At 37.9% G+C, this 27,772-nt stretch overlaps 1 protein-coding gene across 1 annotated transcript in view; it reads left to right on the forward strand.

The window, feature by feature from the left end:
- Positions 1-27,772, forward strand: part of LOC136866781 (histone-lysine N-methyltransferase 2C-like) — an 811,555-nt gene that overhangs the window by 727,400 nt on the left and 56,383 nt on the right. Inside the window, 3 exon segments of the mRNA XM_067143888.2 lie at positions 2,227-2,421; positions 2,624-2,733; positions 22,197-22,440. Of these exon segments, the coding sequence (XP_066999989.2) occupies positions 2,227-2,421; positions 2,624-2,733; positions 22,197-22,440 (549 nt within the window).

A 27,772-nucleotide genomic window follows, 5' to 3' on the forward strand; every position in this document is an offset into this window, starting at 1 on the left:
CGATATAGTACACGCCAAGCTGCCAAGCGATACACTTCCCAATCATCTCACGACAGTAAGTAATCTCTACAATATACACACACACACACAAGTTTAACACTTTAACATTCTAATACGCTTCTAATTGATTTCATTTACTTTTTACAGATAGTTAGCAAGTATCATAGACCGAAAAAGAACCACCTACAACAACAGCTTTCATAACCCCAGCAGCACATTCATCTTCAATCTGTATATTTAACAAGACAATATAAGTTTATAGTGATTGGACTTTAGCAAATAGTGGCCAATAGTGCCCCATTTGAACTTGGCATGTACACGTGAAGAACAGTACTTCATATGAAGACTTACAAATTTGCAGGACTGCCTCTTACCTTTTAACTTGCATATTGAAATGTACCATTGTCTTATGTTGCATTTAATGTATTTTACACAGTATATATTTGAAGAGGTCATTCAATACAGGTTTTAATTACCTGGCATTTCATTTCTCAACGCAATCTCAAATTCAGATTCACATTATTTAATTTGACAAAGTTTATATAAAGTATACTACCCCATTTGAAATTGACACATACGCATGAAGAAAGAACAATACTTTCACAAAACGTATATGATTGTCTTATACTTTTCAACTTTTATATATTGAAGTGTGCTAATGTCTTCTTTGCATGAAATGTATTTTAAATAGCATATAATTGCAGGAGTCATTCAACAGAGGTTACAATTACCTAGCTTACTATTATTTCAAACGCATTTCACTTTGTTATTGTAATTTCAACTTCGAATTCACATTACTCATTTTGACAAAGTCTAAGCCTAATAAAAAATATACTGTATAAGCACATGCGGCTACATTTAAGCATATTTAGTCGACTAAAAAGAACGCAATATGAAAGTCCTTTTAAAGAACTATTACTAGTAAAACTTGAACGTTAATGCTATATTCAAGGTCAGGTGTAAACAACAAATTTTATCATGTGTTATAATTCTTTTAATGTGTTAAAGATATATATCTTTTTAATATTCTTGATCCTCTAAACTTAGATGTAAGAAGCAGAATTTCACTTCTAGACATACTACCTAATGTCTATCAAACATGACATGTTTATTTGTAAGATACAACTGTTAAAACATGTATTCTAATGTGTATGTAAATGACAGCTGAGGATGACTTGTGATAAGTCGAAACCGGTCCTGTTTTAAAAAACATTATTAAATTTAGTATTGATAAGGTGGATCTCTTTCTTTCTATGACATACTATGAGGGTCTTGGTTTCCAAAGATAATGGAAATAACTGACACCTCCCTTCCTAAAAATCTGCTTGAAAGGTATATGGAGTTTCAGAAGTATATATGATGTAACATTCCTGCAATATACATTGTATGTATTGGACTTGCTTTATTATTACCCAGTCACATGGTTGTCATTTCTCTCTTCCATTGGTCCATGTACTCCCTAACATAAGGGAGAATAGTATGCAGTTTGATGGGATTTTTTATTTATTTAATGTGACCCATAGTGGGTTTGCCTAACGACACAGAATAATGATTTTTTTAAATAATAGATAATTTAGTCTATCATGATGTAATCCATACAAATGGTTTCAAAGAATAGGTACTGAATACTTAGTTATATTAATTACAATATTTCCCTGATCAGTTTTCCAAATTGTAAACTCATGCCACTTAATGAAAAGTTTAAAATTGTTCCCCTCAAACCAAAAAACAAATCAGTCATTTTAATTGTATTGAAATTTATCTAAAAAGTAAGGCTCATAATATTCCTTTTTCTTTTTTCTAAATTTGTTCTGATTTTGCACCTGAGATCAAAACAAACGGTAGGATCGTTGATTTCTCCCATCTTCTTTTGTCAGCTATTGGCAATAATGTTGATTTGTTTGAAGCTTCCATTCTTGACCAGACAATGAATGACCTCTTCATAGACTTCTAATCCTCTACTGAGAAAAGCATTGGCCAATGGCTCACTTACTATGTTAAGCCTTCTGATTCAAAATGTTTCCCCTTTGGAACACTTCCAGCCTAATACATGTTGTTCATGAATACCTAATTTCAGATTAGTCAATGACAGTATTAAACTTACAGCTTAAATTTTAGTCTGTATATCCATATTTTGATGCAATATGCTTTTTATCCTGGGTATGTTACTTCTGTTAAGAATAAAAGTGGAGTTGCAGCTGTTGGCAATTGCTCTGTTTGTTGCAGGTGAAAAATATAAAATGGATCAGATCAGAAACTCCTCCTCATCCCGTAACTGAAAAAAGAAGTCGCCGGCATGCTATTGAAGATCCTTGTACTCCAGCAAAAGTGTGGAAAGGCTTGAAATATAAATACTGGAGTCCTGGTGGCATTCAACCAGCTGTAAAATACAAGAAGCCCACTGACCGTGAAATAACTGAAGTAAGAGCTATCGCAGTGTAATTAAAAGATTATATGAATTTATGCCCTTTGATTTGTTTGGTTTTGAAGTTGTACTGTATTTAGAAGAGAAATTTATTTGTATTTAGTCTTATAACTTGGCCTTGGCCTGTACAGTATTCAGGGATGAATAGATCTTTATAGCTTTCTGCGTTCATTGAATTTTGATTTTATTTTTTTACAGATGTTATATAGAATGGGCATAACAATGATGCCGTCTAAAATACCTGATGATACTCGTAAATGCATTTTCTGCCATCAATATGGGGATGCTGTGGCAGATGGACCAGCAAGGTAAGAAGCTTGGAAGTTGCACTGACTGTGCGTCACTTCGTGCCTTAGGGCTGAGAGTTTACTTGGTAACCCAAAGCCCATCAAGGCTGTAGTGCAGTGGGTTTTTCTTTTTTTGCCCCTCCTTGAATACAGACCCTGCAATCTTCTTCAAAGTATTTAAGTCTTTTTAGTATAAGGAACATTAAAACTTACACCTTCAAATCAATTAATCACCATATGGCAAAATCCCTATCTGTTGTTTACCTATTCCTTTCTTAAATAATTGCAAAGAATTTGGAAATTTATTGAACATCTCCCTTGATAAATCATACCAATCCCTGACTTCTCTTCCTATAAACAAATATTTGTCCTGAATTCAAACTTTATCATCATCTTGTGATCTTTCCTCATTTTGAAAACACCACTGAAATTTATTCATCTACAGTAAAACCTCGTTATGACGTTTCTGCTGGCTACAACAAAAAAAGATCATGTTAAGCGAAAAACATACTATTAATACACTAATAAAAACTATCCAACAGGGATATGGAAACACTAGATATGATTTTTTTCTAACCCAAGGGGATTTTTCGTCGTATTTCCACGGGGACAGTGAAAACTCTATGAGAAGAGAGTATTAAAAGGTGTGAAAAACTCGAGAGAATAAATATGAAAACTTATTTCGCTGAGGCTTATAATAGTGCACTGATAAGTGTTAAGAACACCAAAAGCATATATGAAAAATTTGAATGGGGCCCATAAATATATCCAAGTATTATCGCAGATCACACTCTTTCTAAAATAAGTGTTACTAGAAGCCTTATATTTCAGACCGTTGGGTTATTAAACAATATTTATCTGGTCACATACTTAGACAGTGAATTGGAGGTTATACACGGCCATGTGCAACTGCAACAGAATGACCTTGGCCGCCATTGAATCAAACAAAACTTCATCCGACCAAGACCATCTCGATTGATTGAGTCCAAAACTGGAAGTTGCGAGTTTCAACATTCACACCAACTCTGCACGCTTAAAGATGTGGATGCCAGTAGACTTGCTGACAGACTTTAATTTTGTCTTCAACAGTAATTAATTTCACTTTTTTTTTTTTCCCGTATCCATAATTAGGCTATAACAGGACAATTATGCACCACGCTGGTCAACTTCACACGATTATGTTCCATATGTAGGCTCTCACACGACAAATATTCGCTACCCTTCACTGTAGCCTACAACTAAACACAAAATACATTTTTAACTTCTGAATGGAATGTGAAAAACAAGAACAAAGAGGCTCATTGTGTTATTCTGCATTCTGACTGCTAACCAGCAAGAAAAGCTGAGCATTTCTGATGCTAACGGCTTGCTCCCCGAAGGTACAACTTATGCTGTGACATTTGTGAATTCGTGGCCTTTGCCTGTTATCATACAACCGCGGCAAATGCTCTTACCCAAGTTGGAAATCACATTCCTTCCACAAGGAATGACGAGTAGCATTTTCAGGGCTAGGAAAAATGTGATTGTACTAAGCAGTAATAGCGAAAATTCGTGATGCATAGAGTTCGTGGTTTATAGCATTAAAAAATCAGAGATTTAGCATTTTAATTTTCAAATTTAGCGTTTTGTAGCATCTAAAGGTCTCAAATTTAGTGTTTTGTAGTGAATTGGTTAAAAATAGGCATAATGTGTTGGGAGTAAAATCATACTGTTTAATCACACATTGCTCGTCATGCAGTTTTGAATTCACTATGGAAAATAAGACAAACATCAACATAAGACTGCATGAAGTATTAACGTACACACACGAATATGCTTATTTTCAAATTTACAAACACAATTTCAAAGTGAAAAATACTATTCTGAACGTATTTATTTATCACAGTACAACATCTACAAGGAAGAGGAATTTCAATGATGATTGAAGTAAAACATGCCAATTGTTTGAAAGGTGTCTACCTTCATTTGAGACCTCCTATCAATTACAATTATGTTGTACTTGCTAAAAAAACTCTACATTGACACTTTTCGTAGAGGCCCAAATACACAGAAGTGCTGCCAAGGCAAAGGAAGGACTGCAAAACATTCTTCAAGTCTTTGATTGCAGAGTCGGCACATCAATATAGGCCATCTGTATCGCTTACATAAAAATGTCCCGATTTGTGACTTTCGGCATGCTGTTTGATCATCACTTCGCTTCTACCCATGGCTACCAGACAATAAAATAAATTGCTACCGTATTTTTAAACATAGTTTCAATTGGCACTATCATCCCGGAACTGAAATCGGAATCACTTTCATCACTGTCAGTTGAAGAAGAAGTATTTTCACTCTCCAGAGAATCATTTCCTCTTTCAACATCACTATTCTCAAGCTAGTAATGAATAAACTCATTCATGCCGCGCTTGGATGCCGCCATGATTGTTTACAACGAGCGGCAAAATGAGGTGCTTTTTATTTTCCGTATTTCAGCTCAGAGTTACAATTTACACAGAGAAAATAGCTTCAGGTATCATCTGACATCAATCGGGTAGGCTGCAAAACAAAGAGAATAAATCTCTCCGGCCAGCTAACTGTGACAATGAACTTATAAATATTCCGTGCACCAGGACGGAAGTGTCCGTCAATGTATGGGACCGCTTTACGATCGCAATGGGCGCCGTAATAATTATTTCTCCGGAAATAAATAACAACATATATATCATTTTTAAGAAAAATGCATCGTTTTTAAAAAGATATATGTTTATTTCTTATAAAACAGAGTTTTGCATCTATTTCGCATAAATTGTATAATTTCGCGTTTTGAGCCAATTTCGCATTTTATCACTAATTCGAAATCACTAAAAAACACTTGTACGGGTCATATAAGATGAAACCACATACACTGACAAAGTTTCAACATATTTCGCATTTATCGCAAATGCTAAAAATCACAAACTCTAGTGGTTCAATAAGTGAGGTATTTTTATATAGATTTAATACGATTAGAATTGAGACTTTGAATTTATGACGTGCTAAGCGAGAAAACATGTTAATGAGGAATGCACTAACAAAGGTTACAATGTACTAACGTCATTCCACACCATATCTCCACTGAAAGTTTAGAACATACTACTTAATACCAATATAAAAGATCCGTTATTGGACATTATAAATTTTCCAGCTAACTCATTCCTGGTTGCCAGCGTTTTGCCCCCGTGTGCTAAGTTAGGCTCATCAGTTGGTACTTAGTACAGCCACCAAGACAATGGGTAGTGCATACCGTGGAGGCCACTGTGTAGGCTATTTGGAGCCACCGGCAGTGCCAATGCACTATGAGAGACTTTGTCTCATTACCAAAAATTGATGCCTGCTTGGCCATCTGATGGCCGGTGGCTCCAAATAGCCTACGCAGTGGCCTCCGCGGTATGCACTAGCCATGCGTCTTGGTGGGTGTGCTAAGTACCAACTGATGAGTCCAACTTAGCACACGGGGGCGAAACGCTGGAAACCAGGAATGAGTTAGCTGAACAAATATTCCAGGTTCCCTCTGGGAATCAACATCTATAACATACTACTTAGGCAAGCAGCTCGTATCCTTTTTCCCAAGTCTTCCCAGCCTAAACTTCGCAACATTTTCATAACTCTGCTCTTTTGTCAGAAATCACCCAGAACAAATTGAGCTGCTTTTCTTTGTATTGTTTTTAGTTTTCGAATCAAGTAATCCTTGTGAGGGTCCCATATTCTAGTTGCAGTCTTACCAGAGACTTGCATGTCCTCTCCTTTACATCCTTTTTTTTTTCTTTCTTTCTTTACGGCGCACCGACACAGATAGGTCTTATGGCGACGATGGGGCAGGAAAGACCTAGGAATGGGAAGGAAGCGTCCGTGTCCTTAATTAAGGTACAGCCCCAGCATTTGCCTGGTGTGAAAATGGGAAACCACGGAAAACCATCTTCAGGGCTGCCGACAGTGGGGTTCGAACCCACTATCTCCCGAATACTGGACACTGGCCGCACTTAAGCGACTGCAGCTATCGAGCTCGGTCTTTACATCCTTACTACAACCCCTAAATACTTTCATAACCACGTGCGGCCAGTATCCAGTATTCGGGAGATAGTAGGTTCGAACCCCACTGTCGGCAGCCCTGAAAATGGTTTTCCGTGGTTTCCCATTTTCACACCAGGCAAATGCTGGGGCTGTACCTTAATTAAGGCCATGGCCGCTTCCTTCCCACTCCTATCCCTTCTCTGTCCCATCGTCGCCATAAGACCTATCTGTGTAGGCGCGACGTAAAGCAACTAGCAAAAAAAAAAAAAAAAAAGCATAACCACGTGCAGAGATTTATACCCTTTATTTACAATCTGGTTTATGTGATTTCCCCAATTAAGATCTTTCCTTATATTAACTCCTAGGTACTTACAGTGATTCCCATAAAGAACTTTCACCTCATCAATGCAGTTATTAAAACTGAGAGGACTTTTCCTATTAATGAAACTCACAGCCTTGCTTTTAACCCCATTTATCAACTTATTTATTACGTACTCTATACAGTATAACATCATCATTTGCAGAATGTGTTATCTCTGATTCCAGTTCTTTACACTTATGATATATATAGGGGGCAGTCACATGAAAACCAAACACCCGCCGTAACACACATTCCGTGCACAAGTTGGCAATATTGTTGTTACTTATCGATACTGCCATTACTGTTGTAGGAGAACTGCATAGTGGCAACTCACAGGTGCACACAGTTATTGGTGTCTGTTTTGCTGGGCTGAGTGGCTCAGACAGTTGAGGCGTTGGCCATCTGAACCCAACTTGGAAGGTTCGATCGTGGCTCAGTCTGGTGTTATTTGAAGATGCTCAAATACGTCAGCCTCGTGTCGGAAGATTTATTGGCACATAAAAGAACTCCTGCAGGACTAAATTCTAGCACCTCGGTGTCTCCGAAAACCATAAAAGTAATTATGGGACGTAAAGCCAAAAGGTGTGTGGTAGAACATCAGGAAATGTGAAAGACAAAGAAACACACTGGTGGAATGATAGGGTAAAGATTAAAGTGAAGGAAAAGAAAATGGCATGGAAAGCATGGAAAACATCTAAGACTGAAGAAAGTAGGAGAAAATATGTGGAGGCAAAGAATTTGGCCAAGAAAGTAGTGGAGGAAGAAAAGAGAAAAAGTTGGGCCTTATTCACACAGAAATTGAGAGATGATGCGCAGGGCAGCAAGAAATTACTGTATGGTATCTTAAGGAACAAAAAGAGAGATCAAGTAAACACCTGATTTGTGAAGGATGAAGGTGGCATAATTTTAACAAAGCCAGAAGAAATAAGAAATAGATGGAGAAAGTATTTTCAATGGACGACCAGGAAAGGCAATTAGTTGATGAAGAAATGGATAAAGAAATTACATGAATGAAATTGAAATGGCAGTAAGAAAGATGAAGAATGGAAAAACTGCTGGAATAGATGAAATTTCAGTGGAGATGATAAAGGCAGCTGGAGCTGTAGGCCTGCAGTGGACATATCGGATTCTCAGGAATGTCTGGGAGAATAAGGAGGTCCCTGAGGATTGGCAAAAAGGAATAATCATCCCAATTTTCAAGAAAGGTGATAAGAATGTTTTGAAGAACTACAGGGGAATTACTCTAATATCCCATGTTGCTAAGATAATGGAAAGGATACTGGAAAGTAGAATAAGGTTGAGGGTTGAGAATCAGATACAGGAAAATCAGTTTGGTTTCAGAAGTGGAAGGTCAACAATAGAGCCCATTTTCATTATGAGACAACTAATGGAAAAGCATTGGGAGTACGGGAATGATATGGTGATGACATTCATTGACATTGAAAAGGCATATGACAGTGTCCCCAGGACAAAAGTTTGGGACAGTCTGGTGCAAAAAGGAATTGGACAGGGATTAATGAAAATGATCATGGCATTGTATAAGGAATGTTGTAGTTGCGTGCAAACACAAGTTGGCAGGACAAGTTGGTTCAAAATAACTAGTGGGCTGAGACAGGGAAGTGTTCTATCACCAATCCTGTTTACAATAGTAATGGATGACATCATGAGAACAGCAAAAGCAGCATATGGAGGAAGAGAAATGAACATTATGTTATTTGCAGATGATATTGTGATTTGGGGAGAAGACGACAAGAAGGTTCAAGAACAGTTGAATGTGGTGAACGGGAACATCGAAGAATGTGGATTGAAAATAAGTGTAGAAAAGAGTAAAACTCTTGTTATGACTAGAGGGGAGAAAGAAGGGAAAGGTCAGATTAGACTTGCAGACAAGCCCCTGGAAGTAGTGGAAACGTTTAAATACCTGGGGAGTGAATTAATGGAGAATGCTCGACTGGATGCTGAGATTAGTAAAAGGATTCAAGCTGGAAGTTGTTTCTATCATAGTGTAAGAAACATGTTATGGGACAAAGATGTGCCAACGGAAGCAAAGGATACTATGTACAAGATGTATTACGTCCCCATAACAACTTACGGAGCAGAAACTTGGACAATGACAAATAAATATGAGAGTCGAATACAGGCAGCCAAAATGAAGTTCTTGAGGAGTATGATACAGAAGAGTAGAAGAGACAAAATAAGGAATGAGAAAATCCGGGAAGAAATTGGAGTGAAAAAAATGAATGATAGAATAGAGAAGAGCCGACTAAGATGGTTTGGGCACATAAAGCGAATGAGGGACAAAAGAATGCCAAAAAAGGTGATGGAAATGCAAATCCAAGGAAGGAGAGGCCGTGGACGACCACGATTGAGATGGAAGGAAACCATCCAACGCAGCATTATAGAAAGAAACCTGGACTGGGACACAGTGTTGGAGGAGGAGTGGTGGAAATACCAAAGAAAGTGGAGAGGAACCATATTTGCCCCTACCCGGCTACAGCTGAATAAAGGGAAATGATGATGATGATGATGATGATGATGATGATGATGATGAAAGCCAATAGCATTATTATTATGTCTCTGTTGGTGCGCAGACTGGTGTAGTGAGTTCATCCAACTGTAGAAATGGAGGCAAGCAAAGAAGAACAGAGAAATGTGGTTCATTTTCTGGTGGCTCAGGTTGCTGTAGTATGTGAAACTCATCGCATGTCTGCTATGTATGGCGAATATTGCATGTCTATGAACAGTGTGCACAAGTAGCATAGGAGATTCTGAGAAGGGCGCACATCACTGCAAGACAGTGCGTGCCCGGGACAGGCCCATCGACCCATTACTCCTGATGTGATAGGGCTGATTGATGGCCTTATCTGTGAAAGTCGACGAATCATGGAGGAAGAAATTAGTGTTCAGGTCTGCGTTAGCCATGGCCCTGTGCATGCGATTATCAAAGATCACTTGTAGTTGCGCGCAGTGCATTTCGTATTACCGTATTTACATGAATAATCCCCGCACCCTAACTTAAGGAAGGCTGATTTTGAAAAAAAAAAAAAAAAAAGAAAAAGCCAACATTGACTCAAATAAAACCCGCACCCCAATTTCGTGCCTCAATTTTTTTTAATATATGCTGGTATTATTCGCGTAAATACGGTAACTGATGGAGGGACTAAAGATTGACAGAATGGCATCATGTTTGAGTCATCTGCAGCGGTACCACGAGGAGGAGTATGCATTTAAATCTAAGAATTTCATTTTTGTCCGTATTGAACTGAGAATGGAAGATAGGAAACTTAAAAGGGTCCACCTTTTCAATACAAAAATGTTATAGTTTATTTACAACATATATTTACATTTGGAACTAGTTTCGACGCTGTTTGGCGTCATCTTCAGCCAAAATGTGGGAAATAGGCTAGCATGTAGACATTTATATTACACAAGGCGTTACATTAAACAATACACATCTTACGAGGAGATAAAAACAGGGACGAATATAGAAACAAATGAATCGTTGAGAAAGCAAAAGTTATACATATTAAAAATAACCTTAACCACACATCATGCAGTGCGAAAATATTCGCCTTGAATGATTCCTGAATACAAAACGCACGCGCACACATTTCTGATGAGCCAGCAGGCAGGAAAAACAGATCTGTCTTTCACATTATGCATAATACTTTGTCACGCCACACACTTTCACCACATCACCCTCCATATTTCCCCTCCTTCCCTACCGCTCCTTCCCTCTCCCCTCCTAATCCAACAATGGCCGCTCCCCAGACCTAAACTATCCAACACGCTCTGTTCCTCTTCATCTCGCGCCATAGCTTTACCGCCTTAGGTCCCGCAATAAACATCATAGAAACCTGCCCCCACCCTACACGTAACGCTGCAACAATACACCACAAATACTGGCACAGTCAACCTCCATACTCTCAGAAAACATATTCCTTAATACCAATTTTATATTCTTGTCATCGTCGCCATAAAACCCATCTGTCTCGGTGCGACGTAAAGCCCATAGCAAAAAAACAATATATATATATATATTCTTGTCGAGCTGAATACCAGACCTGTGAAGATTACAAGATTATTTTGTGCATCTACAGAATGGTGGTGTTAATGAAGCTATGTAATATAGAGAGAGACTTTCAAAGGTGGTTAAATGAAGAAGTTATATCATGTTCAAGATCATGCTTTCACGTCTCTGCACAGTATTTAAAATACAATTTACCGTTGGTCTTTATAGCTATTGTTGAGAGTGAAGGAGAATTTCCTGTTGTGTATGTTTATCAGGAACTCAAGGGAGACTTCATTAGTTAGTCATAACATAGAAAAATAATGAACTCTTCTCAGAAGAACTCTTAAAGTTTTCACCTTACTTTTTCCTGCCTGCTGGCTCTTCAGAAGTGTGTGCGCGTGCGTTTTATATTCAGGAATCATTCAAGGCAAATATTTTCGCACTGCAAGATGTGTGGTTAAGGTTATTTTTAATATGTATAACTTTTGCTTTCTCAACGATTCATTTGTTTCTATATTCGTCCCTGTTTTTATCTCCTCATAAGATGTGTATTGTTTAATGTAATACCTTGTATAAAAAAAATTGGGTTAAATGAAGAAGTTATATCATGTTCAAGATCATGCTTTCACGTCTCTGCACAATATTTAAAATGCAATTTACCGTTGGTCTTTATAGCTATTGTTGAGAGTGAAGGAGAATTTCCTGTTGTGTATGTTTATCAGGAACTCAAGAGAGACTTCATTAGTTAGTCGGAACATAGAAAAAATGATGAACTCTTCTCAGAAGAACTCTTAAGGTTTCACTTTACTTTTTCCTGCCTGCTGGCTCATCAGAAATGTGCGCGCGTGCATTTTGTATTCAGGAATCATTCAAGGCGAATATTTTCGCACTGCAAGATGTGTGGTTAAGGTTATTTTTAATATGTATAACTTTTGCTTTCTCAACGATTCATTTGTTTCTATATTCGTCCCTGTTTTTATCTCCTCGTAAGATGTGTATTGTTTAATGTAACGCCTTGTGTAATATAAATGTCTACATGCTAGCCTATTTCCCACATTTTGGCTGAAGATGATGTCAAACAGCGAGGAGTATGCGTTTCTGTCCCGTGTCGTCACGGGATGAAATGTGGTGCCACCGTTTCAAGTCCAAGAGCAAATGGCAAAGCCAACAATGGAAACATCGCAGTTCTTCCCGCCAAAGAAATCCAAAGGTGTTCGTACAAGTTCCAGTAAAGTCATGATGATGACCTCCTTTGAATGCGGGGGCCCTCTGCTTGTCGACTTCCTCAAGCGTGGAACCAAAATAAATGCACAGCGCTATGAAGACACTTTGCAGAAACTGCGACACACCATAAAGTCAAAGCACCCTGGAATGCTGTCGGACTGAGTCATCCTGTTGCATGATTATGCTCGCCCCCATACCTCCAATCTGGTGGAGGCTACACTTCAGTGATTTGGTTGGGAAACACTTCAACATCTTCTGTACACCCAGATCTTTCACCTTGTGATTTTCAAATTTTTGGTGACCTGAAGAAAGACATTAGTGGACGTCAGTTTCATTCGGACAGTGAAGTGCAAGAGTGAGTGCAGTTGTGGGTTCATCTGCAACCTACCTCTTTCTACAAAACTGGAAAGTTAGTCACATCTCCCTGTGAGATAAATATATTAACACTTTTGATAATTACTTTTGAACAAAACTATTCCATAGTCGCGTTGTAGCGGGTGTTTGGTTTTCATTTGACTTCTCCTTATATAAGAAAACATCAAAGTCCAATAACACTGCCTTGCGGAATTCCCCTCTTAATCATTACAGGATCAGATAACACTTCACCTACTCTAATTCTCTGAGTTCTCTTTTCTAGAAATGTAGCCACCCATTCAGTCACTCTTTCGTCTAGTCCAATTGCACTCATTTTTGCCAGTAGTCTCCCATGATCTACACTATCAGATGCCTTAGATAGGTCAATTACGATACAGTCCATTTGACCTCCTGTATCTAAAGCCTGTTATAAATAATCAAATTTTTGTCAAAATCGGAACTTCATAAGAAATTTCAATACTTAACTAGTTCACTTGTCAAATTGCTTGTAATACTTCACAAGTGTTGAGAAGTTTTCAAAAGTCTTGAAAGTAAATTAGAATATATTCTAATTGATTGAAGAATTGCAAAGTCTTTGACAGAGTTGACCAATTGAATTTGAGTATGAATGGTGCGCGCTATGCTGCTAGGCATGCTGGGATTGCTGGGACGGGAATCAAAACAACAAAAATAGCTTCGTCTTCATGAGGATGTTATGTGTGTATTAATTGCCAAGTATGAGGCATATCCCTGCCTGTATTCAGTGGACTCTGTAGAATACCACAATAAAATGAATAACACGGCAGTGTACAAGGACATTGCAAGAAAAATATCGGAAGGAAGTGTACATCTTTTATGTTTATTACTGTACAGTAACCTATAAGTAAACACTGACAGCAATGATCGATTTATGATGATCTTAGCAGCATATTATTATTATTATTATTATTATTATTATTATTATTATTATTATTATTATTATTATTATTATTTCATTCCTATTATGTTTTCGTGTAATAAGGTATGAATTTCTATTGCATTGCCATCGTTTTTATTGAATTAATGTGAGTAAATGCAACATAACATAACCTCTGCAAATGATGTTATGGCAGTAAATTCATTGCAAAAATTATGTTGAAGATAACCACATTAATATTTTCCCCTTGTAAATTATGGTTTATTGCACATTTCTTTTCTTTTTAAGAAGGTATCCCTGTGCTAGTCCAAGAACCACAACGGCTGTTTGCCTATCCTCCATATTAAAACAAAATGCTATAAAAACCTTGTCAAATCTTTTCAAATTTTGTCAAATCTTCAGCAATGTTGAACAGTCTTTGACAAGATTTGGCAACTTTTCCTGTGAAATATTGAATTGAAAGAAAAATTTGATGGTGCACAACAGGCATAAGCATACCTGCCAACTTTCCCGATTTAGGCAGGAGACTCCCGATTTTCGACAGTTTTTCCCGCCTCCCGATTATTCTATTATTTCTCCCGATTTTAATTTATTTTTGGTGAACTTCACACATTTGTTTTCAAATCCCGCTGTTTCAGCTTTTTTTACGCCAGTGGCCGGAAGTCCTTCACTCATTGGCCTCTTTCAAACGAAATATCGACGTTTATTAATGCGCGAAATGTGCGCGAATGTGCGATGTTTATTGAAACCTGTATATCGCGAAGCGTATATCGATTGTCAATCTCTCGTTCTCGCGTGCTATTTTCGTGTTCGTTCACATCAGTCTAGACGATTCTGGAGACCAGTCGTTATATACGGAGTCTTTTTTAGTAATTTAGTGACAGAATTTCAATGATAACGACTAGTGACTTTTCTAGAGATTTTAGGAGCCATTTGGAGAAAATTCTGACCAATTTTATCTCAATATAAATAGAAAGTTTTATCTGCACATTGCTCAGAATTAAAAAAGAATATCTCCGTACCGGCCATGACAGCAGTAACAAGGGGAAATGCAAGTTTTAATTTTCCGTATTTTCTGTCTATATGCATATATGTATGTATGTACATATGTACGTCCATCACAAGAAAACGGCCGAAGAGAATTTAGTGAAAATCGGTATATAAAGTCGGAGAGTAGGTTGCTACAATCTAGGCCATAAATAATTTTATTCACGCTGAGTGAAATGGTAGTTTAGGGGAAGGCCTGAGATGTAATTCTCAAATATTTATATTTTTTATTGGCCCTGTTGATAAATACTATATAACTAAAGTTATATATTATTAAATTTCGTTTCGTTTACGTCTTTTATCATAGCCGGTACGGTAAAAATGTATGAGATATTCATGAATTTGGATTTTTGTTGCTAAGCCCATATAAGCGCCGAGGTACGAGAAAATGGGAGAACAGAATTTAATGAAAATCGGTATGTTATGTCGGGGAATAAGGAACTACAGTCTATGCTATACATAATTTTATTCACCCTGTTCGAAATGGTAGTTTAGGGGAAGGTGCCAGAAATTTAATTTTTGATAACCTATCTTAGTCTATCGAAAATTACTACGTAACTAAGTAATAGAGAATACAATTTCCGATTATTTATGTCTTATTCAGTTTTAGTGTACCGACTAAAATGAAATTAATTTGTGAAGATGATTATAAGAATGAGAAAAAAGTCATGAAGGAACGATCGCTGGAATAATAACACAAGAGGGCGTCATGAAAGAAAGGAGGACTCACTTTACATTAGATGCTCTAATAGCACAGAGTCAGAAGAAAACTAAATGTGAAGGCCTGCAGTATAGAAAGCTCATAAAATTGATCTACAATAACATTACATTGGCCATTGTTTGATGTGATGTGCTTTGTGTATTCTTCTGCCATTTATCTCCGATAGATGGGATTACTGCTGCGTACTGTTATTGAGTATAACAGCCTGCCTGAATATTGGCGGAAAGTAACAGGGAAGTTAGATCTCGCTCTTCTTTAGCATGCCATTCCTCTGGTTCATAAATTTTCTGATACTACTGGAACGTAACACACTGGATCAGCATAGTATTCCAGCTATTCAATCCCTACTCTGGGGCAGTGATTGGAATGAGCAGTGTGCACACTTAAACGGAATAATTACACAGGAGTGTTCATGGCTGCCTGCGTCCTGGTCATTCTAGCTCTAGAACTTTGAACTGTTAGATCGACACCGTGTTATTTTCGTTAAAAGTAAGAAAATGTGCTGGTTTTCATTTTTTCGAATATTTCATATGACAGCCTTGCTTTTAATCGCAACATTCGTAATGACGTCATTGTAATGACCTATGTTGACACTTCAGTTGGGAAAACTGTAAGGACAGTCTTTCTGAGAATTCCGTAACAAAGCACGAGTACATCAGCTAGTTATTTGATACAGATAGTATTGCACTTCGCATAATCGCACGGAAGCTTGATGCAATATATTAATCTATGCATTTGCTAAGTAATGGCATCTAAGTGCATGCCTGATTCACACGTGTGGAGCATGAATTCATGCTATTTTTGGAAATATTATCAGAGACCGATCATCTCACTCACATACTTCCTGTGAGGGAATAGTGATGTGTATTTTTTAGCATTGTAACCTCGTATAGCAACAGTCGGGCTTTGAGACAATAAGTGTTATAAATATATCATAGTGCTGTACTGCGCTAGACGTAGAATAAGCAGTTTTGACCAATAATGTATCTCCTGATTTCTCCTGATTTTTCCTGATTTTCATATCAAAATCTCCTGATTTTTGGTTTTGTAAAGTTGGCAGGTATGCATAAGATATCTGCTATTTTTTTCCTGGAATCCTACAACTTGAGCGTGAGAGGAATAACCTTTCCTAAACGCGAACTGCCTTCTATTGAACCAGTTATTACTTGTGCTTGTGCAAACATGTCTAATATAATCAGAATTCATGCTTTCCCAAAGCTTACATGTAACACATGTCAAACTGACTGGCCTGTAATTTTTGACTTTACGTTTGTCACCCTTCCCTTTATTCACAGGGGCTACTATAGCAACTCTCCATTAATTTGGTATAGCTTTTTCTGCAAACAGTAATCAAAGAAGTACTTCACATATGGTACTACAGTATATCCCAATCCATTGTTGTTGGTATATCCCCAGAAATCTTACCGTACTGGGCGAGTTGGCCGTGGGTTAGGGGCGCACAGCTGTGAGCTCGCATCTGAGAGATAGTGGGTTCGAATCCCAGTGTCAGCAGCCCTGAGGATGGTTTTCTGTGGTTTCATTTTTTTACACCATGCTGTACCTTAATTAAGGCCATGCCTGCTTCCTTCCCATTCCTAGGCCTTTCCTGTCCCATCGTCACCACAAGACCTATCTGTGTCGGTGTGACGTAAAACAAATAGCCAAAAAAAAAAATTCTTACTAATTCCAGCTGCTTTTCTAGTTTTCAACTTTTTTATCTTATTGTAAAAGTCTTTATCATGGGTAAATTTTGATACTTTGTTAGTATTAGTCACCTTGTCTACCTGGATATTATCCTTAGAACCGACAATCTTTACATATTGCTGACTGAATACTTCTACCTTCTGTAGATCCTCACGTACACAGTCCCCTTCTTCAATGATTCGTGGAATGTCCTTATTGGAACCTATTTCTGCTTTAAAATTCCTATACATAACTATGACAAAAAAACAACTTTGTGATCTCTAATACCATCTATTACTTCAATTTCTCTATAGAGCTCATCTGGTTTTACCAGCACGACGTCCAGAATATTCTTCACTTAATTGGTTCTGCCACTTTCTGATTCAGCTATCCTTCCCAGATTAAATTTGCCATGTGTTTGTCATGCTTCCTGTCATTCACTTTACCTTCCCAATTGACATTTGGTAAATTTAGATCACCCACTACAGTCATGTTCCTTTCCATATCGTTTAACACATAGCTGATTATCGTATCAAATCATTCCAAATCAGCATCTGCGTCACCCTTTCCAGGTCTGTACACTCCATAAACATCAAGTTGACTATTATCTTTAGAGATGATCCTTACACCTAGAATTTCATGTTTGTCATCTTTAACTTTTTCATAGCTTACAAATTCTCCTTTCACGAGAATTAAGTTTATCTTTACCGGGCGAGTTGGCCGTGCGTGTAGAGGCGCGCGGCTGTGAGCTTGCATCCGGGAGATAGTAGGTTCGAATCCCACTATCGGCAGCCCTGAAGATGGTTTTCCGTGGTTTCCCATTTTCACACCAGGCAAATGCTGGGGCTGTACCTTAATTAAGGCCACGGCCGCTTCCTTCCAACTCCTAGGCCTTTCCTATCCCATCGTCGCCATAAGACCTATCTGTGTCGGTGCGACGTAAAGCCCGTAGCAAAAAAAAAAAAAGTTTATCTTTAAAATAGAATAAGCAGACAAGACATCATACGTTGTGATGGGGCTTAGTTTGGATAGAAATCGTGTTTGATATTTGTTCATTCCATATTTGCCTGTAATTGTCAGCATACCCTTTGAACCATAATTATGACATTACTACAGTGAGGAGGTTTGCAAGTTCCTGAGAAGCATATATCTAAGACAAAGATGTTATCATATCAGATCGATACCTGATGAGAGGCGATTAGATTAACAGTTGGTTCATCATAAGGGGTCATCTGTCCTTTCAGGACAGTCGTCTGAAATGTATATCCATCAATTATAAGAGATTTTATCAGCACAAAGTAGAGGAAAAGACATTGGTCATTGTTGGAACTGGTGAGTATTGATGTGAAATAATCATTTGTTTAAATAATGTGGCAAAGATATAATGGTCTTAAATTCATCTTATTTACATAGTGATAGTTGTACCTGTGGTTGACTGGACAATCACTTAGCATATGTATGTATTTTTACCACTTCACCTTAACCATTGGATTCCATTATACTATAGTATTGTCTGGGCTTGGTCTGTGTAACACGAGTAGCACGTAAGAAGCGAAGTGTGAATCACTTATTAAGTATGGCTGCAAGTTCTCATAATAATTTGTTCATGGCTAAAGATAAGCTTATTGTTATTGAAAATGCAGAGAACATTGGCAACCATGCAGCAAGAAGAAAGTAACAATGTCAGAGAAAGTAGCATTCCTGACTGGAAGAAAAACAAATAGTAATCACCGGGTATTTCGCACAACACGTTCCTATTCGGCTAATACCAGACATCACTCTTATTATGACATTACATAGGTGAATCTAGCCGATCACAAATATCAGAAGGTAAGCAGATTGCATGCCAGTTCTGATCAGGTGGTTTCCAGCTTGTGGCGTGCATTGTTCGAACTAGAGACAGGTAACCAAGATGGAGCAAGATGTGCCTTGCTGGATATGCAACCAACATCTTGCATGAGTGGAACGAATAATCTAAAATGCCCAAGTTTGCTCCAGTTCGTTCAAAAGGGCATGTTCAAAGCGAAGTTTGCTGATTAGAGAGGATGGCCATGCTTGCTTTACTGGCATTGCAAGCAATGTGTTTCATTCAGATATAGGTAAGTCCTTGTTTACAAAGAGCAAAGGCTGGGAATTTGAGGGTATAAAAGGATGTTGGAATAGTTGTTTTGAGCTGAAGTTCACCATGCCAGGTGAATTGACGGACAATGTTATGGATAAAATTCACAACAGTGGATATAAACTAATCAACCTCGAACTGCATGAGCCCGTTTGAGATACCAAAAGTTTGATTCATTGTGCGTGAGAAAGAAACTAATAGCTACTTCTCTCTCTCCCTCTCCTTCCCAATAGACAATGTTCAGTTTCCTTGTTCTGTGGAATAGTAGAAAGGAATCTAAACCACTAAACTATGTATGACCGGGCGAGTTGGCCGTGCGGTTAGGGGCGCGCAGCTGTGAGCTCGCATCCTGGAGATAGTGGGTTCGAACCCCAATGTTGGCAACCCTGAAGATGGTTTCCCATTTTCACACCAGGCAAATCCTGGGGCTGTACCTTAATTAAGGCCACGGTTGCTTCCTTCCCATTCCTAGGCCTTTCCTGTCCCATCGTCACCATAAGACATATCTGTGTCGGTGCGATGTAAAGCAATTAGTAAGGGAAAAAACTATCTATGCCCCTCCACAGTATCTGCTAATGAGTAGTTCAGTGCAGTTTCAAGATGCCTACAAGAAGGTGCTCTGATAGTGTGACAATGCAAAGTTTTATTAAAGATTTCAGTATAAAGTATATATTTTATTTTGTAAACTGTTTGAGGTGTCGAAAACAACAGTGAAAACAACACCTCACACGCCAACAGAAATATTCCTCCAGGCTGATCATGTTTAAGAGTGCCTACAATAATATTTGCCATATGTCTACCGTCTACATCGGTGGTTTCACGTATGAATGCCAAATTTTTTTACTGCCCACACTGTTTTTTACTTTGTTCATTTAACAGGAAGTCAGATAGTTCTTTCATAATGTGAACTCAGAGGGAATGCTATAAGTCGTGTGCTTCTCCAAGAACTTTCGGAAACCTCTACTTTATATAAAGGAATGTTTGATGAAACTATCATTTCACAAAGAACCTTATTAAAATTCATTCCACAAGGTTCTTTGTAATAGCCATGTTTTAAGAAAAAGAGCTGAAAAACAATTCCTGACATCTTTTAGAAATGCTGATGACTAAGTACTATTTCCCAGCAAGGTGGATGACTTACAACGCTCCATACATCATCTGAAAGAATAGCCACTGAATATGACATTGAAATATCTACAAAAAAAACAAAAGTAGTTGCTTTCAAGAGTGAAGAACCAATTCCGAGTAAGAAAAATGTCCCAAGAACATACTGTTTGAAACAGTTAACACCTTAAGTTACCTCGGCTTTGCCTTATCATTCAACAATGATGTAGATACCGGTATTTCTAATAAGATAGTGAAGTTCAACGAATCCATAGGTACAGTGAACTCAATAATGAAGCCATGATTATTACAGAGAGACACAAGACTTTGAGTCTACAAATCTAGCTAGGTCAATCCTTACATATGGAAGCGAAGCATGGACAATCAGGAGACGAGATGAAACCAGGTTCACAGCTGCTGAGATGAAATTTATGAGATACACAGCAGGATACACATGATGGGATCATAAAAGGTACAAAGATGTGATGAAAGAACTAAAATTAGAACCTGTATTAAATTACATAGGAACCCACAGGATGAACTGGCGAGACATGAACAGAATGCCTAGTGAACGAGTTTCAGTACTGATTGTACAATACCAACCTAGGGGGACACGATCCATTGGACGTCCAGCTAAAAGATGGATTGAGACCGTAACAGGCCACCTGGCCTAATACTTGACTGGCAGGTGATGATGAATGGTTACCTAGTCGTAGGGAATTGATCGTGCTCTGATGATAATGATGAGAAGTTATAATGTCAGTCGAGACACCTGTCTTGTATATGTAAATGCACCATCATGGCTACTTCTGATGAAGTTATCGCACTACAATATTATATTTTTTTAGAAGATAGTGATTTCAGTGACAATTCTTCTGAGAAAAGTGGTATGGAATTATCTTTGAGTGAAGGTAGTAGTAGTTTTTCTGAAAAATTAGGTGACATTGAAGAAGAAAAATTGGAAGAACCTGCAGATGGGCATGTTTATAACCTCGAATGCTGGAAGTGGACACTTTAGAAAAATGTGCCAAGTAATATGCTTTGTAATGCAGATGGTGAATTGAATGCTGTGGTACCACAAAGACTAGGCAATCCAGGTATGAAGTGCTGCACGAGTTTCTTACTGAAGAATTTTGGGAACATGTTGCCAACAAAATTAATTCCCTTGCATCCTCCTTAGAAATTTTCAATTCAGTCTCTTAAGGAAAATTTGTTTCGGGCAAAATTTTATCCCTCTGGTGTTTCTTGAAATTAATACTATTGTAGTTAAGAAGTTAAACACACTTTAAATGCCAACAGTAGTTACAAGAATTGTATCAACTTTGAAAACAATTTCTTTTAGAAAATGAAATGATGATAAATTTGCAAATTTACTCAGCGTTGATAGTCAGCTGACTGTCATAAGTTATTTAATATACTGTATAATGATTTTCTTTTGTGTAGCCTCCGTGGCTCAGGCGGCAGTGCGCCGACTTCTCACCGCTGAGTTCCATGGTTCAAATCTAGGTTACTCCATGTGAGATTTGTGCTGGACAAAGTGGAGGCGGGACAGGGTTTTTTCCGGGTACTCCGGTTTTCCCTGTCATAATTCATTCCAGCAACACTCTCCAATATCGTTTCACTTCATCTGTCATTCATTAATCATTGCCCCAGAGGAGTGCCACAGGCTTCGGCAGCCAGCACACTTCCTGTCCTCACCGCTAGATGGGGGTTTCTTTCATTCCATTCCTGACCCAGTCGAATGACTGGAAACAGGCTGTGGATTTTCAGTGATTTTCTTTTATAAATATCTTAGTTTTATTTCTTCTTCTGGTTATTTGATATAAAATAACTTTGTTCAAAATGCAAAAAAAGAAGTACTGTATTTTTTAGTAGTTTCCTTGTACATGTGTTTATGGCTGTGTATTGTTTCAGGTTACTGAATTTTGATGTAGATAAATGGGTTCACCTAAACTGTGCACTGTGGTCAGATGATGTATATGAAACTGTAAATGGTGCTTTAATGAATGTGGAGAATGCTCTTCAGCAAAGTTTGGTTTTAAATTGTATACTCTGTCACCGTGTTGGTGCAACAATTCGCTGCTTCAAACATCGATGCTCAAATGTATATCATCTGGCTTGCGCTGTCAAAGATGGCTGTGTGTTTTTCAAGAATAAGGTGAGTTAAATTTAGAATAATATTATCAAACATTTCAGTGCTTTTCAGAACACTGTAAATGATTTGGAGCCCCTTTTTATGTCTTGCTTTCTATCATAGAACTGTTGTACTTCTTGGGTATTATGTTGCTCTTCGAGCTCTGTAATCCATTGTTTTTCCAACTGATTCGGTGGGTGGTGGTGCATGGCCGTTCTTAGTTGGTGGAGCGATTTGTCTGGTTAATTCCGATAACGAACGAGACTCTAGCCTGCTAAATAGTCGCATCCGGTATCCGTTCGTGCTACCGGCGACAACACATCTTCTTAGAGGGACAGGCGGCTTCTAGCCGCACGAGATTGAGCAATAACAGGTCTGTGATGCCCTTAGATGTTCTGGGCCGCACGCGCGCTACACTGAAGGAATCAGCGTGTCCTCCTAGTCCGAAAGGACCGGGCAACCCGTTGAACCTCCTTCGTGCTAGGGATTGGGGCTTGCAATTGTTCCCAATGAACGAGGAATTCCCAGTAAGCGCGAGTCATAAGCTCGCGTTGATTACGTCCCTGCCCTTTGTACACACCGCCCGTCGCTACTACCGATTGAATGATTTAGTGAGGTCTTCGGACCGGTGCGCGGGATCTGCTTCGCGCAGTTTCCGATGTGTCTGGAAAGATGACCAAACTTGATTATTTAGAGGAAGTAAAAGTCGTAACAAGGTTTCCGTAGGTGAACCTGCGGAAGGATCATTACCGAAATTGTTTTTAACAAAAAACATTTCGAGAAGGAGGAGTCGGACGGCCCCGCGCGGTCCTCTCCTCCGGCGAGGCTCCCTCGAGGAGCGAGACTCCTGCCGAGCCCGCTGTTGCGAGCTCAGGCAAGTCCTGTTCGTACTGTGTAAGCGGCGGCCCCGGCCGTCGCCGACAGGGTGACTTTCCTTCTACACAGTCTGTCTGCCCCTCTTTTTTTCTGCCTAAATCCTGTACTTCTCTGTTCATCTATTAATTTTTCTCCTCCTTGTCCTTTTTCTTACCTATATTTTTTACCAAAGTATCCTTACCATCCTATATTTCTTCCATCTTCAATACTACTTGAGCAGTTTCTTGTAGAAGGCTCTCATATTATATTTTACTTCAGTTCTTTCCATCACTTGGTACTGTTCTTTAACCTCAACCTTCTCCTCCAGCTTATTGAACAATTTCTTCTTTTTTTAGTTTTGAGACTTTTATGTCTTATGTTAATTTCCCTCCCTAATATTACTGCACATTATATTAGGTTGTCTGTTTTTCACTCATAAGTTCACTTGTTTAATTAGTCCTCCCTGGAGAAATCATTACAAGCATCATTTAATACTGCATAACTCCGCCTCTGGACTTGATAACACCTGGAATCAGTTAGGAAGTGAGTCCACAAGGTTGTACAGGTACATAGCATATAGGTTAAGCCACTCACTTAGGATTTGATCTCACAATTCCACCAAATTGCGGGGATGCTGATATCGGCGCCTTATCTGCTGTTTCAACATGTCCCACAGATTTTCAGTGGGGTTCAAGTCAGGTGATTTTTCAGGCCATGTGAGATGTAATAAGGTAGGGAAGTCTGTTCATAAAACCAGTCACATATGTGTCCATCGTGATGAACTTTGCTGTTGTCATCTTGAAAACTTGGGATATCAATAGCATACTCATCATGCAGATGTTGAGTGAAAGGCAACACCTGATCATCCAGATTGTTTAAATAAACATGCTGGTTCATGTTAGTGGTCACCTCAGTGAGCAGGCCTAATTCATGATACGAAAAACCGCCCCAAAACATCACCGACCCATGGCTTGAACCTGGGGCCTGTTGCATGAAAGAACTTTGCAACTTTTCATCTTTACAATTTTCAATTCTTGCAAAGTGCAAAGTCTTTCTGTATCACCATGATCTAGGTTTTACTTTTCAATTTCTTCGCAAAGTGAAAAGTCTTTGCGAATGAGTGATCCGATCCAAGTTTATTCCATGGGCAAACTCCATGATTTTAATGCTTTATTTTTCATGGCAAACTTGACGGTATAATTGTGGTACCATTAGTTTTAAAGTTTTGATCATGAGAAAAAAAGATTATTACAAGAAGCTGGCTGTGCTGGAAGTTATCAAGGAGAAATGGGACATCCTTTCTGGCAACTTTAAAAATAACCTCTCGAATGATGACTAGCATCAATATTAACGAGAGTACCTAAACACATCCACACACAGAAGGAAATTCACTCTTCATTAGAAATTCCGTCGCTATATAATGTGGATTATCAGGCCAACATACTATGTTAGGTTCCGGCTCCGTGGCTAAATGGTTAGCGTGCTGACCTTTGGTCAAAGGGGTCCCAGGTTCGACTCCCGGCAGGGTCTGGAATTTTAACCAGATTTCTGATAATAATGTTATTGTCACTAAGGCTGACAAGGGCAATACCACCGTTATAATGGAAAGAAACGAATATATTGATAAGACTAAAGATTTCTTTTCTGACAGTTCACTGTTGTTAAAAAAGACCCCACTCAAAAAATCCAACGCCTACTTAAACAAACTCTTAAAAATACTTCATTCCTTTTAACTGAACAAGAAAAAACTAAATTTATTAGCATGAATCCAAGCCTTCCAACCACTAAAGCCCTTCCTAAGATACACAAACCCAGCGTCCCTATCCGCCCGATCATCAATTATAGACCAAGTCCTCTTTACAATGCTTCTCAATTCATTCAAAAGTTTCTAAGAAGATATTATCATTTTTTATCTAAAAAATCTATTAAAAATACTACAGAGTTGATCGAGAATCTTAATAAATTTCATATCCAACCTAACCATTCCCTTCACTCGTTCGACATTGTTAATATATCCTAGTAATCAAACCTCTAAATTATACCCTATCATTGAAAACTATTTCAGTAAATACGGCCACCTAAGTGCTTTGGAAATACAAGATTTTATGTCTATCCTGAAATTGGTTTTAAATAATAACTATTTCACTTTCGACGGTATTATCTATCAGCAGGAGGGTTTGGCCATGGGATCACCGGCTTCGGGCATCTTAGCTGAAATCTGCTTGGATTTTTTAGAATATACTAAAATTGATAATAATAATAATTTCAATAATATTCTTTTTTGGGCTAGATATGTGGATGATACTTTAGTAATCCTAGATGAAAGCACAACAGACTCTGCTTCCACTCTTGTCAACCTTAATAATATTGACCCGCACATAAAATTTACGCTCAAATCTGAATCTGAACAAAGAATAAATTTTTTAGACTTAACCATGATTAGGCAACTATATTCCTTAAAATTCAATATCTTCAGAAAGCCTACCCAAACATCTTCTACTATTCGTCAAGATTCCTCTCATCCACAAATCCATAAAAGAGCAGCTTATAATAGTATGGTTCATCGAGCCTATACTGTCCCAATGACTGAAAGTGATCTTAAAAAAGAATTGAACTATATCCGTATGATTGCTAAACTCAATGGATACAACAGTTCTTTCATTGAAGGTATTATCAATAAATACAAACATCGTCCTATAACCACTCTAAAAAATTAAAAACCAAAAGTTTCTTTATTTTCTACCTTTACGTTCAATAAAGATATTTATAAGGTCACTAACGCTTTAAAAAAACATGATGTTAAAATCTCCTTCAGAACCAACAATAATAACGCTAAAGTCTTACACAACTCATCATCTGTTAATAGAACTGATTGTGTTTCAAAATCCGGTGTATATAGCGTAAAATGCAACAGCTGCAATTTTTCTTATATTGGACAAACAGGAAGAAGCTTTAAAATACGATACTTGGAACATGTCAATGCCCTAAAACACAACAGATTTTCTGCAGTTGGTCAACACATGAATAATTATAATCATAAATTTACAGACATTAAGCATGATATGGTAATTCTCAAAATTATGAATAAAGGACCCCTCCTTAACATAACAGAGAATTGCTTTATAAATCTAGACCAATATTTTAATCCAAACTTCAATCTTAATGACATTTCCAAAAAATCGAACATTCTTTTTGACTTGCTCATTCAGCTTTTCAGACAATCAAAATCTAATTTTAAAAGTCTGATTTTTCATTCTATTTATAGTACTTTTCTTAAACAATCTTCCATATTCCCACATCCCTCAGCCCCACCTTAATATCCTCTCCTCCTCCCCCTTTTCTTCTCCTTCCATTCTTTTTCTCCCTTCACCTCCTCAAGATTTCCTTTGAACCTCACCTACCCCCATTTCTCTCTTCAGCTTATTACAACACGCATAAATTCCCTTATGACATATTTTATTTAAATATTTTCTTCCACCTGTCCAATTTTCTTTCTTTCTTTCTTTCTTTCTTTCTTTCTTTCTTTCTTTCTTTCCTTGCTGTCATTTATTCAGAGTCAAATGTATGGGCATTGAACTGCGAATTTCTATCCACCTTTATTTAATTCCATATATGTTAATCGTCCTCGCGTAACATCCATCGTCCTTCAAGATTCTAGAAACAGAAGAGCATTCTTCTAGCATCTTACTTCGCATCAACATTTATTTCAAGTTTATAAACATCTTGAGAAGACAGTGTTACGGTACTGTAATTTCAATTGATCTCTGAATGAACAGCAGCATCGCTTAAAAACCAACCTTTTTCGATTTCCATGACCAACAACTTAAGTATTACTTTTACAACTTGTTACTTTTATACGGCGCACGGGACCTTTTTATGGATCTCTATTTTTTAACATAATGTAGCGCATCTCTGGATTCTTAAGCCTCCGCGTGCAACAATTACCTTCCTTCAAGTTCCAAAAAACTGAAGAGCCTATCCAGCATCCGTGTGTTTTTACGTCTATGAATATCTTAAAAAACAATGTAATTTCATCTCAGTTGTTCTTCGAATATACAGCAGCAAATTTAAGAAGCCAGCATATGTTGAATTCCTTGGCCAACAACTGAAAAATTTCCATCCCTATCAACCTTTTAATGCTATACGGCGCACTGGTCTTTAATCGTAAATAAACGACGTGACTTTGGCTCAGTGGTTCTTCAGTTGGATACCAGTATCTTAAAGGAGCCAGCGTATTGTAATCTCCTTATCCAGCAACCCAAGAATTCTTTTCTATAACATCTTTTTAGTGCGCACTGGACTTTTTAATGCTATACGGCGCACTGGACTTCATTCATAAATAAACGACGTAACTTCAGCTCAGTGGTTCTTAAAGGAGCCAGCATATTCCAGCAACTCAAGGATTCCTATCTATAACATCTTTTTAATATGCACTGGACTTATTATGAATCTCTTTCAGAGAGTTATTTTTTAACATAGTGCTGCACAATATCTCGCATGG

This window comes from Anabrus simplex, chromosome 3 (genome assembly GCF_040414725.1).
Source record: "Anabrus simplex isolate iqAnaSimp1 chromosome 3, ASM4041472v1, whole genome shotgun sequence".
In the NCBI taxonomy this organism is placed as follows: Eukaryota; Metazoa; Arthropoda; class Insecta; order Orthoptera; family Tettigoniidae; genus Anabrus; species Anabrus simplex.